We start from the raw sequence: 13,434 nt of genomic DNA on the forward strand, positions 1-13,434 counted from the left end.
ATGGTTCTTAATCTCACCTAATCCTTTCCTCTGCCATGCTAGTGATGAACTCAGGGCCTCTCTGGCTGCTAGGCATGCGCCCTAACACCAAGCAAGATACCCCTCCTCACACTCAGCCCTTGGGATTCTAGGCATGCCATGTGACCTTGAGAATGGCTCCAATTCTCTGCGGACACCAGCCTTCCTATCTGTGATATGGGAGTGACCGATTCAAGAGATTTTCATTCTTTTCCTCAGTTGACTCCACGAGGTCTGGCTAAGTACTCTGGAATAGGGCATCCATTCCTTTGCCTGGCAATTTTAGGTTATTTCACCTGTCCTCCAATGGCATAGGTCTGGCACCTGCGGCTAGTTGTAAAAGGACTTGTTCATGCTAAATTTCTCAGTGCACGTTTAGCTGACTAGGAGGGAGGGTACGCTGAGGGACTGAGAGAAAGCAAAATCCCGAATCCTCTTAGGTACCTCCTTCCTTATTGCAAACAATCCCACTATGAGCCTAGCCCCCCTCGACTCCTGCCAAATTCCCACACAAACTGTGCAGCCGCAGATGCAGGCGGGAGGCGGGGGCGGCCTGTGCGCGTGCGTCGGAGCAGAGTCCTCTCCCTCCCACGTGCGCGCTCCCGGAGGAGTCGCGCGCCCCAGCGGGCTGGCGGGAAGGCGCGCGGGAAGCCCCCAGCTGCCTGCTCGGTGTGGGGGGAGGGAGGACGGGAAGCGTCCGGAACGTTCCATCGTCGGAGAGAACTGGGGTAGTTCTCGAGTCCCGTTCCCGTCCCCACCGTTCCCCTCGGCCGAACAATCCGTGAAGTTTCCCCCTTTCTCACACCGAGATCCGGAGCCCCGTGGCGCGGCCTGGCTAACCTCCCCCCCTCCACTCTGAAGCAGGCGGTGTGGCCGGGAGCGCATCCCCTCTGCAGCCGGAGCGGGGCGCTGTGGCGCGCGCCAGGGGCCGGAAATTCCCGCGGCCTGAGTGGTTGGCGGAGCTCTAACAGGGGAGCGTGGCGCCGCCTTCCTCCTTCCCGGGCCGGGCGGGGGCGTTGGGCACCGCGAGGGCCGGGCTGCCCGAGTGGGTGGGGGGCCGCCGCGTCAGCCAGCTGCAGCCGGGCCGCGGCAGGCGGCGAGCGCGGACGACGCGGCCGCTCCTCCTCAGCCGCCCGGCGAGCCGCGAGCCCCCCCCCCCCGGCGGCCCCCGCCCCCTGGCCGTCTCCGCCTCCTTCCCTCACACACCCCCCGGGCCGCCCGGGCCCCAGGCCTTCCCGGCGCTCCTCCTTCTCTCCACACTCGCTGCGACCCGGCTGCTCCTGCCGCTCGCCTGCCTCGCAGCCTCCGGGCCGATTCCTCTTCCTTCTCCTTCCCAGGCTCTCCTTTCACACACACACAAGCGCGCGCCCTGGCTTGCTGGGCCGCCCCATTTTCTCCAACCCTCCTCACCCTCACAGTCCTTTAAACGCCGCCGTCAGGGGTGGGCGGAGGATTGATGTCCCTTCAGCATCATGCAGCCGCCGCCGAGGAAGGTAAGGGCGCAGCTGGCGGGGGGCTTTGGAGATTTGGGGGGTGGCGGTGCGTACAAAGAACGCGGCTGGGGCGACCGCTGCGCCCCCTCCCCCTTCCCGCAAGGGACCGTGACCACTCTAGCTTCTTGGCTTGTCAGAGTTGCCGCCCGCCCCAAGCAGGGGGTCGCGTGTACGGGGTGTCTTTCTGACGGAGGGGCGGCCAGTGCTCCTCAGTACTAGGGAGGACACCTCCCTCCCCCCGAGACACTCGCTGGAGTTTTTTTTTTTTTTTTTTTTCTTTCGGGCATGCATGTGTGTGTCTGTCTGCATGGCAGTGCTGCCCAGAGCAAAGTGCATTCTCAGAGCTGTATGGGGGAGAGGCGGGGGAGCCCCTGCAGATTTGCAGAGCCTTGTGCGTGACGGATTGTTTAGTCTGCGCCAGGTTCGAGCCCTCCAGTCGCTTGTCGACACTCCACCCATTGGCAAATTCGCGGGGGGATTTGTTTCAAGTCTCGCCTCAAGATTTGGCCTTTTTTTCCCCCCACGGGGCTGCGGAAAAGAAGTTGGAACGGTCTCCGCCCTCCCACCCCAAGGGAAAGCAAATTAAGGATTGACGGGTCCTGCTTAACCCCCACCCCCCATCCCTTTTGCCCCGCCTCGGGCTAGGGGGCCAGGAAAACAGCAGAGCTTCCAGTACGAAATCCAGAACCTGGCGTTGCATGGTTTGAGCACTACGGTTGGGGTTTGGATGGCCTGGGTGGCAGTGACGGTGCTCTGGGGCTGCCAGCAACTCGGCTGCTCCCTTCTACACCTTTCCGCACTGCCAAGGCTGTGTCCTTGCCTTTTTAAATCTTTCAGATGGATACTAGGTATCTACTCTGAGCAGTGGGTAGAGACAGTTACATCCTTCCCTTGTGGGCAAACATTTGCCTTATGAGTAACTCATCATCTATGCTTCCCTTTCTTTTCTCTTCTTAATCTGATTTTTTTGCCCAGTTACTGATCCTCCCCCTTTCCCCCTGCACGTGTACCCCACCTCTCCATGTAGCTTTGCTCTGGTGGTCGGGATTCCACCACGATCACACACCAATTGAAATCCCAGGGTCCGGCCTGGCGAGGATGGCTCCAGCCAGCTGGCTTTGGCGGTTCTCTCTGTTTGAAGTGGGCTGCCACCCGGCCTGGCTTGCTGGGTTAGTTTAAAAGCCCTGCATATGCTGGAAGGTCACTTTTGCATTCTCCTTTGTGAGAAAGAGATTATGATTTGATGTGCTGTCAGAGTGGAGGGCATCATTCTGAGACTGTGTGCTTTCTTGCAGCCATTACGGAATATTTTATGTAGTTTATTCGTGAATATTATTTCATGATTGTGTACATTTTGGTCGCTAGGTATTAGGTACACTCATCTGTGCTCCCTGCTCCTGTGGTTAATGTCTGAATCTTTGGGAAGCAAGAGAAAGCAGAATGACAGTTTGCACCCCTTTAAACTGCAAATTTTTTTTTTGTATTTGTGAATTTTTATTCAGCCCCTGTCTTACATTCCCTGGCTAGTTTTTTTCATTAAACTTAGTTAAGTAATAAAATTGGATGGGAAATACGAACTTTTTGGTCTTTGGGGATAGGAAAACTAGAAGTATACATTCTAACAAATAGTGTCTTCTTTAAGTAATTTTTTTCCTTCAAATTGTAGTAAAAGCCTTCATAAATACATACTGTGTTTTAGGTGAAAGTTACACAAGAGCTGAGAAACATTCAAGGTGAGCAGATGACAAAACTTCAAGCCAAACATCAGGCAGAATGTGACTTACTTGAAGACATGAGGTAAGATTATAGTAGGAGCTGGAGAACTTCTGTATCTGCTGCCCAGAACCCTTGAGTGGCCAAGCCCTAGGATCTGATGATGGAATTTCCTTTTGGATTTCCTGCTTTCAGGCTGTAGAATTTCGACTCAGCTGGAAGTTAGAACAGGAACTAACACAGTTTAAATTCGACGTACACACACTGTAGAAAAATGAGGGCCTTAAGAGTCTTATCTGTTAGAGCTGGGCATGGTGGCTTATGCCTTTAATTCCAGCACTCGGGAGGCAGAGGCAGGCAGATTTCTGAGTTCCAGGCCAGCCTGGTCTACAAAGTGAGTTCCAGGACAGCCAGGGATACACAGAGAAACCCTGTCTCAAAAAAGAGTCTATCAGTTAGTTTGTAATCACTCAACTGGAAATTCTTACATCTTTTCACTGAGTTGCAAGTTATTTATTGGCTTTAACAATTCTAACATTTTAAAGCTGACACTTGTGGTTAGTGGTTAATATCTGGGATGAGCCAGTCACCCCAGATGAAGCTATACTAGCACTATTTGGCAAGTATTACTTTGTGTTTGAATGTGCAATTCAGTGAGAATGATATGTCATGTTTTAACTAAAGCTACCTATATTCATAACGGGAAACTCTGAATTTAATAGCTAAGGTCTTGCACTAACATTGTGAGAATGAATGTTATAACAGGGTAGTAAGATGGACATGGTGGCATGTATCTGGAATCCCAGTAATCCCAGTGCTCTGGAGGCTGAGATAGGAGCTTAAGTTCTGGGACAGCCTGGGCTATACAAGGAAACCCTGTTTCCAAAAAACAAAACAAACAAACAAACAAAAAAATCAAAAATCCAAAGGTACTGTAAAACATGAGTAGAAAGTAGGAATTGCTTTCTTTCTTTTTATATTTTGTTTTTTTGAGGCAGGGTTTCTCTGTGTAACCTTGATTGTCTTGGAACATAATCTGCAGACCAGGCTGGCTTTCAACTCAGATCTAGCTGCCTCTGCCTCACAAGCTCACTGAGACTAAAGATGTGAGCTGTCACTACTCAGTTGGGATTATTTTCTTTTTTTTTTTGTTTTTTTGAGACAGGGTTTCTCTGTAGCCCTGGCTGCCCTGGAACTCACTTTGTAGACCAGGCTGGCTTTGAACTCAGAAATCCGCCTGCCTCTGCCTCCCAAATGCTGGGATTAAAGATGTGTACCACCACGCCAGGCTGGGATTATTTTCTTTTTTTTTTTTTTTCCATTTTTTATTAGGTATTTAGCTCATTTACATTTCCAATGCTATACCAAAAGTCCCCCATACCCACCCACCCCCACTCCCCTACCCACCCACTCCCCCTTTTTGGCCCTGGCGTTCCCCTGTACTGGGGCATATAAGGTTTGCGTGTCCAATGTGCCTCTCTTTCCAGTGATGGCCGACTAGGCCATCTTTTGATACATATGCAGCTAGAGTCAAGAGCTCCGGGGTACTGGTTAGTTCATAATGTTGTTCCATCTATAGGGTTGCAGATCCCTTTAGCTCCTTGGGTACTTTCTCTAGCTCCTCCATTGGGAGCCCTGTGATCCATCCATTAGCTGACTGTGAGCATCCACTTCTGTGTTTGCTAGGCCCCGGCATAGTCTCACAAGAGACAGCTACATCTGGGTCCTTTCGATAAAATCTTGCTAGTATATGCAATGGTGTCAGCGTTTGGATGCTGATTATGGGGTGGATCCCTGGATATGGCAGTCTCTACATGGTCCATCCTTTCATCTCAGCTCCAAACTTTGTCTTTGTAACTCCTTCCATGGGTGTTTTGTTCCCTGGGATTATTTTCTTAAAGGAAGTTCGTTCCCTCCCTCCCTCCCTCCCTCCCTCCCTCCCTCCCTCCCTCCCTCCCTCCCTCCCTCCCTCCCTTCATTCCTTCTTGGGACAGGATCTTTCTGTTGTAGTCCTGGCTAGCCTGGAACTCACAGAGATTCTCCTCCCTCTGCCTCCAGGTGCTGGGACTCAAGGCATGCACCACCACACTTGGCCTGCCGCTTATTTAACAATCCTGTAGTACAAACTGACAGTTCAACAAATATTTTTGTAAAGGATAAAAGATGATTTGCATATTCAAATAGAGCAGGTCCAACCAATTCTTACTTATATAATAGTTATCAAATTGGAATTAAGTCTGTAAACCATTAGTTGGCAATTTTCCCCAGAGTGTTCCAGCATAATGTTTTATGAAAAACATTATCATGCAATGTTAGGATAAAATTATGTATGTTTTAGATAACTAAGCATTTTAAAGAGTTTATCCCCCCCCCCAAATGCTTACTTTAGACCTTTTTGTCTTGAGCATTTCTTCTATGCAACTGTCTTTGTAGGATTTCTAAGGCATATGCTGGCGTGCTGGCACACGCTTTTAATCCCAGCACTCGGGAGGCAGAGGCAGGCGGATTTCTGAGTTCGAGGCCAGCCTGGTCTACAAAGTGAGTTCCAGGACAGCCAGGGCTACACAGAGAAAGCCTGTCTCGAAAAACCAAAAAAAAAAAAAAAAAAAAAAAGTTTTCATTAATTTTGAATATACAAAGATTGCTTTTCTGACTAGAAAGTGTTCTATTTCAATTCTGAATTTCTCTTTTAAAATACTTTTTTAGATTTTATGTGTATGTGTGTATATCTTTGTGTGTGTGTGTGTGTGTGTCTGCATGTATAGGTACACATGCAGGCCAGAAGGGGGCGTGGAATTCTGTGGAGCCAGAGTTGCAGGCAGTTGTAAGACTCCTGATACATGTGCTGAGAACTGAGGTTGGGTCTTCTAGAAGAACAGGAAGTGTACTTAACCACAGAGCCATCTTTCCAGCGTCTTGTTTCTCTTTCTAGTCTTTCTGTTTTGTTTTCGACCTATGGTGAGGGTAGAGGTATTTGTTTTAAGTGATACTTTAAGTGAGGCATTGAACCCCATGGCTTTGTATATACTAAGCATGTGCTATATCACTGGGATCCATTAACAGCTGCCACAAGCAAGGCTTTGGATTAAAAAAAAAATCCCTCTGCAAGATACTAAAACTTGATATGGTTAAAAATTCAGCTTTGGACATCTGTTAAGCCTACCTAGATGTTTTAGAAGGCATTTCTAGATGAAAGAAATAATAATTTTCAGAAGGATTTCAGGAAGGAAAAGTTAGTGGGTAAGTAGAGATCTTGCTTGGGGCATGTGGTCATGAAGTCTCATTGATGGTGTGTTCTAAGGATTTCTTGATTACAGTCCTTTCTCCTATTGTTTGAACTATAGTAGAAGAATGTATGGTCATGAGTCTGGACATTAGAGTCATTCAGTCCTGTATTTCTGTCCAAACTTTTTTTACCTATTAGCCATGCAGACTTTTGAAAACTGACTTAATCTTTTTAAACTTCGGTTTTCTCATTTATAAGTTGGGGCATTAGTGGCTTTCATTCATAAAGGTTATGCAGATCAGATGACAATACATATAGATGCAACATATATTAAGCTAGGTTGATATTGATTGATGCTTCTACTGTTGCTACTGTTTGAATTCTTCCTGATCCATCTATTCTGCATTGGATTATTATAGCAACATTCCTACTTATCACAGCAGTCTCTTCATGATTTCCTTTCTTCATTCACTCTTTAGTAGTCTGTCTTCCATGTTGTTATCAGTTCCTCTTTCTGTGGCCTTTAGATAATAGAATAATGGCCACAGACCTCTTTTCCTAGCTTAATTATTATCACTTAGTGTGTCCTTTCTCTTTTGGCCCCTTGGGAATCTGATTATCTATTACTCTACAGTTGTGGTTTTCCTTTTCCTCCTCCTCTTCCTTTTTGGCATCTTCATTCAGGTTTTTGCTATGGAACCTGGGCTGGCCTTGAACTTACTCTATAGACCAGTTCGACCTTGAATTTGTGACCAGTCGACCTGTCTAGTCCACCTGTCTCTGCTTCCTGAGGACTGAGGTTACAGGTGTGTAACAGCCACCACAGCTATCTCTCCTCTTTTTTCTTTTCTTTTCTTTTTTTTTTTTTAATAACCTGCCAGTTCTAGTTACCATTACAGCTGCAAGTTAATTATTCTCTGAGATCACAAAGAATTTTGATTTTGCATGTTACTGGTTATTTCATGCAGGTGAATGCTTTTACGTTAGAGGCTAAGTCTTTATTTGTATGTACATAATTTATGTTATTTATTCATTCATTTTAAGACAATATAGTTCTAGCTATCCTGGAACATGTTATGTTGACCAGTTATTCTTCCACTTCTGCTTATGAGTACTGGGATTACAGACACATGCAACTGTGACCTGCTTATATGTATATATATACATATCTGTGTGTCAGTGTTCTATTGCTGTGAAGAGACACCACAATCATGGGAACTCTTATTAAGGAAAGCATTTAACTAGGGCTTGCATAGTTTCAGAGGTTTAGTCCATTGTCATCATGGTGGGGAATATAATGGGATGCAGGCAGACATGGTTCTGGAGAAGTGACTCTCCCTGTCCTATGTGTTAATCCACAGGCAGTAGGAAGAGAGAGAGAGACTGAGCCTGGTTTGGTCTTTTGACACATCGAAGTTCACCCCCAGTCACACACTTACTCTAACAGGGCTAGACCTACTAATCTCTCCCAAGTAGTGCCATTCCCTGATGAACAAGCATTTAGATATGTGAACCTATATGGGGCCATTCTTATTCAAACCATCACAATGTGCATGTATGTGTACACATGCATATGTGTGCCTGTGAAGGTGAGAGGTTGCTGTTGGTAATTTTTCAATCTTATTTTGTGGTGTATGTATGTATGTATGTGTGTGTCTGTGTGGGGGTGTGGGGGTATGTGTGTGTGGATATGTGTTTTGAAGGCCGGCGGTTGCTGTCAGGTGTCATTCCCATTTTATTTACTGAAGGGTAGGTTCTCTTGCTGAACTTCAAGATCACCAGTTAGGTTAGCTAACTAATCAGCTTGCCACAGGGATCCTCTGTCTCTGGAATTACAGACAAACTGCCATGTCTGCTTGGCTTTTTTATGTGGGTACTGGGGAACCTGAATGTTAGTCCTTATGCCTGGCAAGCACTTTATCTATGAAATCATCTCCCTATGCCCTCTCCATCTTACTGCTTGATACAGGGCTAGACAGGCTGGTCAACAACTCACAGGGTTCCTCTTGTCTGTCCTTTTCTAGGACATATCCTGCTTTTACATGTGTGCTGGAGATTTGAATGCTGATCCTCATTTTGTACAGCCCCACTATGCTATTTGACATAAATTATATCTCTATTATATTTAAGATGTATCTGGACATGGTGGTTTATGCCTATAGTCCCAGCACTTGGAAGGCTGATGCAGGAAAATTGCCATGAGTTTGAGGCCACCGTAGGTTCATAGCAAGTGTCAGATCAGATCAGACTACTGAATGAGACCCTGTCTCAAAAAACTAAAACTCAAACACCAACCAAATAAGTAAAAAATATCTTGCAGTGTAGTGTACTGGACATTAGAGGTATATTTTAAAGAAATCAGTGCAGTCTTTTACACTCCCATATAATTGTAAGTAGCATATACTATTACCTGCTAAGACATGCTTTTAGGCCTGTCTGGTGTCTGTCCTGGGTCAAAGATGCCTTTGGTTTGACACATTTTGTGAAAATAGGTGATTATGCCATGTGTCATCAAATATTGCTACATAATGTATTATGAACTTCCTTCTACTTACACAGAACAAATAAAACTTTTCTATAGTTTCATGAAATAGGAAAAGCTCTCTATTCCCTCTGTGGAAACATTATACCCGATCTAGTGTGATAGCTCTGTCCATGAATGTTCTTAAGAATACATTTTAAGCTGGGCATGGTGGTGCATTCCTTTAATCCATGCACTTAGAGGCAGGAAGGAGGCAGATCTCCATGAGCATGAGGCCAGCCTATAACATAGTGAGTTATAGGATAGCCAAGGTTATGTAGAGGGACTCTGTCTCAAAAACAAACAAGAGTACATTTTATACACGTTAAGCCAGACATGGTGTAATGTACCATGTCTCTAATCCTAGTACTTGGGAGGCAGAGATGGAGGATCTCTCTGAATTTGAGGCCAGCTTGTCTACAGGGTAGTCCCAGGTCAGCTAGGACTGCATAGTGAGGCACTATTTCAAATAAAACCAAAACAAACAAACAAAAAAAAAATCTTGAAACAAAATAAACATTTTTAAGAGCTGTGCATGGTAGCACATTTCTGAAACCTAAGCACTTGGGAGATTGAGACAGGATTGCAAAAGTTTGAAGTCATCCTAGGCTACTTAGTGTGTAGTTCAAAACAAAACACCCAAAAGCTTTAAAACCCCAAACAAACAAATTCATTTGGATGCTGCCTGGGCTACATTGTTAAAACGTTTTAAAAAAGCAAAACCAGGAGCTGGAGATATGACTTAGTGGCTAATAACACTTGCTGTTCTTGCAGAGGACCTGTGTTCCATTCTCAGCACCAGCATGGTGATTATAACCTTCGGTGGCTGTAGTTCCAGTGGATCTGACACTCTCTCTGGCCATTGTGGGCACTGCCTGCAATGTCCATATATTCAAGCAAAACACTCGTATATAAATACAAATGAATCTTTAAAAATAAAACATAATATGCATTTTATAGCAATGTTTTATTTCCACAAGAAGAGCGAAGATGTGATTGTTTTTATGTTGTTCATAAACTCAGAAAACCCTAGAAGACACTCAGATAAATGAGACAAGTTGTTTATCTTAGAAAAATAAATCAAGGGCTGGAGAGTTGGCTCAGCTGTTAAGAATACTTGTCACTCTCCAGAGGACCTGGCTTTGGTTTCCAGCACCCACACAATGGCTTATAACAATCTGGGTCACAGGCTCAGGGAATCCAGTGAACTCTTCTGACCTCCATGGGCACTGTGCACCTGTGGTAAACATAGACACAAGCATGTAAAAACACTCATACACACAAAATAAGTAAATCTTAAGAAAAAAAAAAGAAGAGGCAGGCAGATTTCTGAGTTCGAGGCCAGCCTGGTCTACAGAGTGAGTTCCAGGACAGCCAGGGCTACACAGAGAAACCCTGTCTCCAAAAAAAAAAGAAAAAAGAAAATCCCACTTTGCTATAGGGTTGTCAGGTTGGCTTAGCAGGTAGAGTCACTTGCTGCTAAGCTTAACTGCCTGCGTTTGATCCGTAGGACCCATGTGGTAGAAAGAACTGACTCCTGCAAGTTTTCCTTTGTCTTCCACATACAGGTGAAAGTAGATTGGTAGATTGGCTTCTAAGTTTATTTAGCATAAACAAGTAGCTGTTAATGGGTTTCGAAATGATAGAAGTCAAGGTCTGTCTTGTGAGCTGGGCATGGTGCCTTTAAAACCCAGCACTCAAGAGTCTGAGGCAGGCAGGTCTCTGTGAGTTTGATGCCAGCCTGGTCTGTGATCTACTAAGGAGATCCAGGCTGTCTAGCTAAAGCTGCATAGTAAGACCAATAACCAAAATGAAACAAAACAAAAATTTGTCTTGGGTAGAATTATGCTATACAGGGCCCTTTAAACTAGATCTAACTAGAAAAAGTGGCTTAGTGGTTAAGAGCACAGGCTAGTCTCATAGAAGACCCAGGTTCTATTCCCTGCACTGACAGTACAATACATCTAACATGACATATTAAAAAATTGTTTTGTTTCATTATTAGGTGTCTCTATTGTTATGTATCTTCAGGTGTTGCATATCTATGAATTTATTTGGAGATAAGTAGTGTGGACACTTTAATTTAATTTGGTTTTCTTTTAATCCTGACTCAAAGCTGTCATGATAACCTTATTTTACAGTGTGACTACCTAAGCTAATACAGAAGTAGCTTTGCATTAGTAGCAGGTGACTTTTGGTACATTGAAAGATGAATCTCAAAGTAGTTTACTCTCTAATAGTAGAGTGCAGTATTTCTTGCTAAAACACCAATTTAGGTTTCTGGTTCCTTTCCTCCCTCTTTCCCTTCAGTGCAGCTTGAGTGCTTAAGAACTTGTCTGCTTAACAATTTTTGGATTTTGGAACATTTTAGTTTATTCAGATATTATAAAATTCCCAACTGGAAAAAAATTTAAATTGCTTTTTAGATAGGATCTTATACTATGACTATATATGCCAGGCTGGTCTTGAACTCATGGTAATCTTTCCCATTTTCCTCCCAATTGCTGGGATTCTGGGTATGTGTTATCATGTCTGGTTTTTTCTTTTTAATATAAAGAAGTGAATGAATAGTAAGAATACTTTTGTTTTTGGTTTTTGAAAGGACCTTATTGAGCCTTTGAAGTAGCTCAGTGGGTAAGGGTGCTTCTTGTTGAGCCTAATGATTTGAGTTCCACCTAATGTTTGAAAGGCAAGACCAACTCTCCCAAGCTGGATTGGCCCAGGGACTCCCTGTGTGGCTGAAGGCGACCTTGATCTGCACCTCCAGCCCTCTGCCTTGATAGTGCTAATAGCTGGCACACCGTGCCCCATTTATACAGATGAAGCTTTCATGATTCTGAAAGAAGCTAAAGGGCAAACCTAAGATAGAAAGAGATGTAAACGGGAGGATTTTATGCTACATGCGGCAGGTCCCACCATACTCCCTTCTTATCTTCTGGAATTTGAGGGGAGGAGGCCAGTTATGAGACCGTCTTCTTCTGCTGTCCTCCCTCTTCTGCTCATTTCTTTCAGAGGGTGGATTTGGAAACTGGAGTGTTGGGAGTGAATTAAGAGAAGGAACGAGAACTCACTCGTTGTTAATCAAGGACATTCCATTCTTTGGGGAGATTTCATACTGATGCATTTCCTGTTGAAATTTATTGTCAACAGTGAACAAGCGTACTTGACTTTTTGTTGTTTTAAGACAGCGTCTTTCTACACAGTCCGGGCTGGCTTGGTACTTGGTATGAATGTATGTTAGGCCAGACCTGAAGTGATCTCCCACTTTTATCTCTTGAATGCTGATATTACAGACAAATGCCACCATTTTATAGCCTGCTTTAGTTATTTTTTATTTGTTTGTTTGTTTTTGGTTCTTTGAGACAGGGTTTCTCTGTGTGACAGCCCTGACTTTGTAGACCTTGCTGAGCTCCAACTTAGAGCCACAGAGATCTGCCTGCCTCTGCCTACCAAGTGCTGGGATTAAAGACTTGTACCACTGCTTCTTTTACTTCCTAAAAGTTTATTGTTATTTACTTATTTTCCTCCCTGTTCTCCAAGGCCTCAGACCAAGCAAATTTCTAAATACTAAAGACTATGTCCTTTTTTTTCTTGTTTTCTTTTTCTTTCTTTCTTTTTTTTTTTTAAGAATAGTTTAATCCATATTATGTTAAATTAGAGTATACAGGGACTCCAAATAAAAACTCTTTTTTTTTTTTTAAATAAATGTTCTTAGGAGGTCATCATATATGGAAAAGAAATTTGTAGTCATACTTGTTTCTTAAATAATTGTTATTTTTTCCTTTTTTTTTTTTTTCCCTCACAGGGTTTCTCTATGCAGCCCTAGCTGTCCTGGAACTTAGTCTGTAGACCAGACTGGCCTTAAACTCACAAAGATCCTCCTATTGTCTCCTGAGTTCTGGGATTAAAGGTGTGCTCCACCACTGCCCAACTGTTTACACTTTACTTTTTAAATCTTTTGTTTTATTTTATCATTACTGTATGTATGAGTATTTTGCTGACATGTATATCTGTGTAACACATTGTGCTTGGTGCCTGTGAAGATCAGAGGAGGGCTTTAGCTCCTCTGGAACTAGAATTACACATTGTTGCTAGCCTTTATATGGGTGTTGGGTTTGAACATGGGTCCTCTGAAAGAGTAACAAGTGGTCTTAATCACCAAGCCACATTTCTAGCCCTGCATTGTTTTTTGTTTGTTTGTTTGTTTGTTTGTGTGTTTGTTTTTAGACACAAGGTTTCTTTGTGTAGTCCTGGTTGTCCTGGAACTTGCTCTGTAGACCAGGCTGGTCTAAAGGTGTGCCTCTACTACCTGGCTCTGCATTGTCTTTTTTTTTAATCTGTGTTTCTCAAGCTTTAATGTAAGAAACTCATCATGTGTCCTCTCTGCTGAATTACTTCTCTTGTCAGTTGTGCATTATTAACCCAGTTTCTTTGTTATTTTTTTCATCCACTGAGCTATTTTG

At 44.2% G+C, this 13,434-nt stretch overlaps 1 protein-coding gene across 5 annotated transcripts in view; it reads left to right on the plus strand.

The window, feature by feature from the left end:
* The first annotated feature begins 970 nt into the window (after positions 1-970).
* Fchsd2 (FCH and double SH3 domains 2) overlaps positions 971-13,434 on the plus strand; it is a 175,907-nt gene continuing 163,443 nt past the window's right edge. For 2 of the 5 annotated variants that reach the window (NM_199012.2, NM_001146010.1), the window contains exons 1-2: positions 1,247-1,511; positions 3,211-3,308. In NM_199012.2, the coding sequence (NP_950177.2) occupies positions 1,491-1,511; positions 3,211-3,308 (119 nt within the window). In that variant the 5' untranslated portion in view covers positions 1,247-1,490. Of the gene's footprint in view, positions 1,512-3,210; positions 3,309-13,434 lie in introns of those variants that run through there. The other 3 variants (XM_006507518.3, XM_030242304.1, XM_006507517.3) reach the window with 3 other exon arrangements.

Source organism: Mus musculus, chromosome 7 (assembly GCF_000001635.26).
Source record: "Mus musculus strain C57BL/6J chromosome 7, GRCm38.p6 C57BL/6J".
Taxonomy (NCBI): Eukaryota; Metazoa; Chordata; class Mammalia; order Rodentia; family Muridae; genus Mus; species Mus musculus.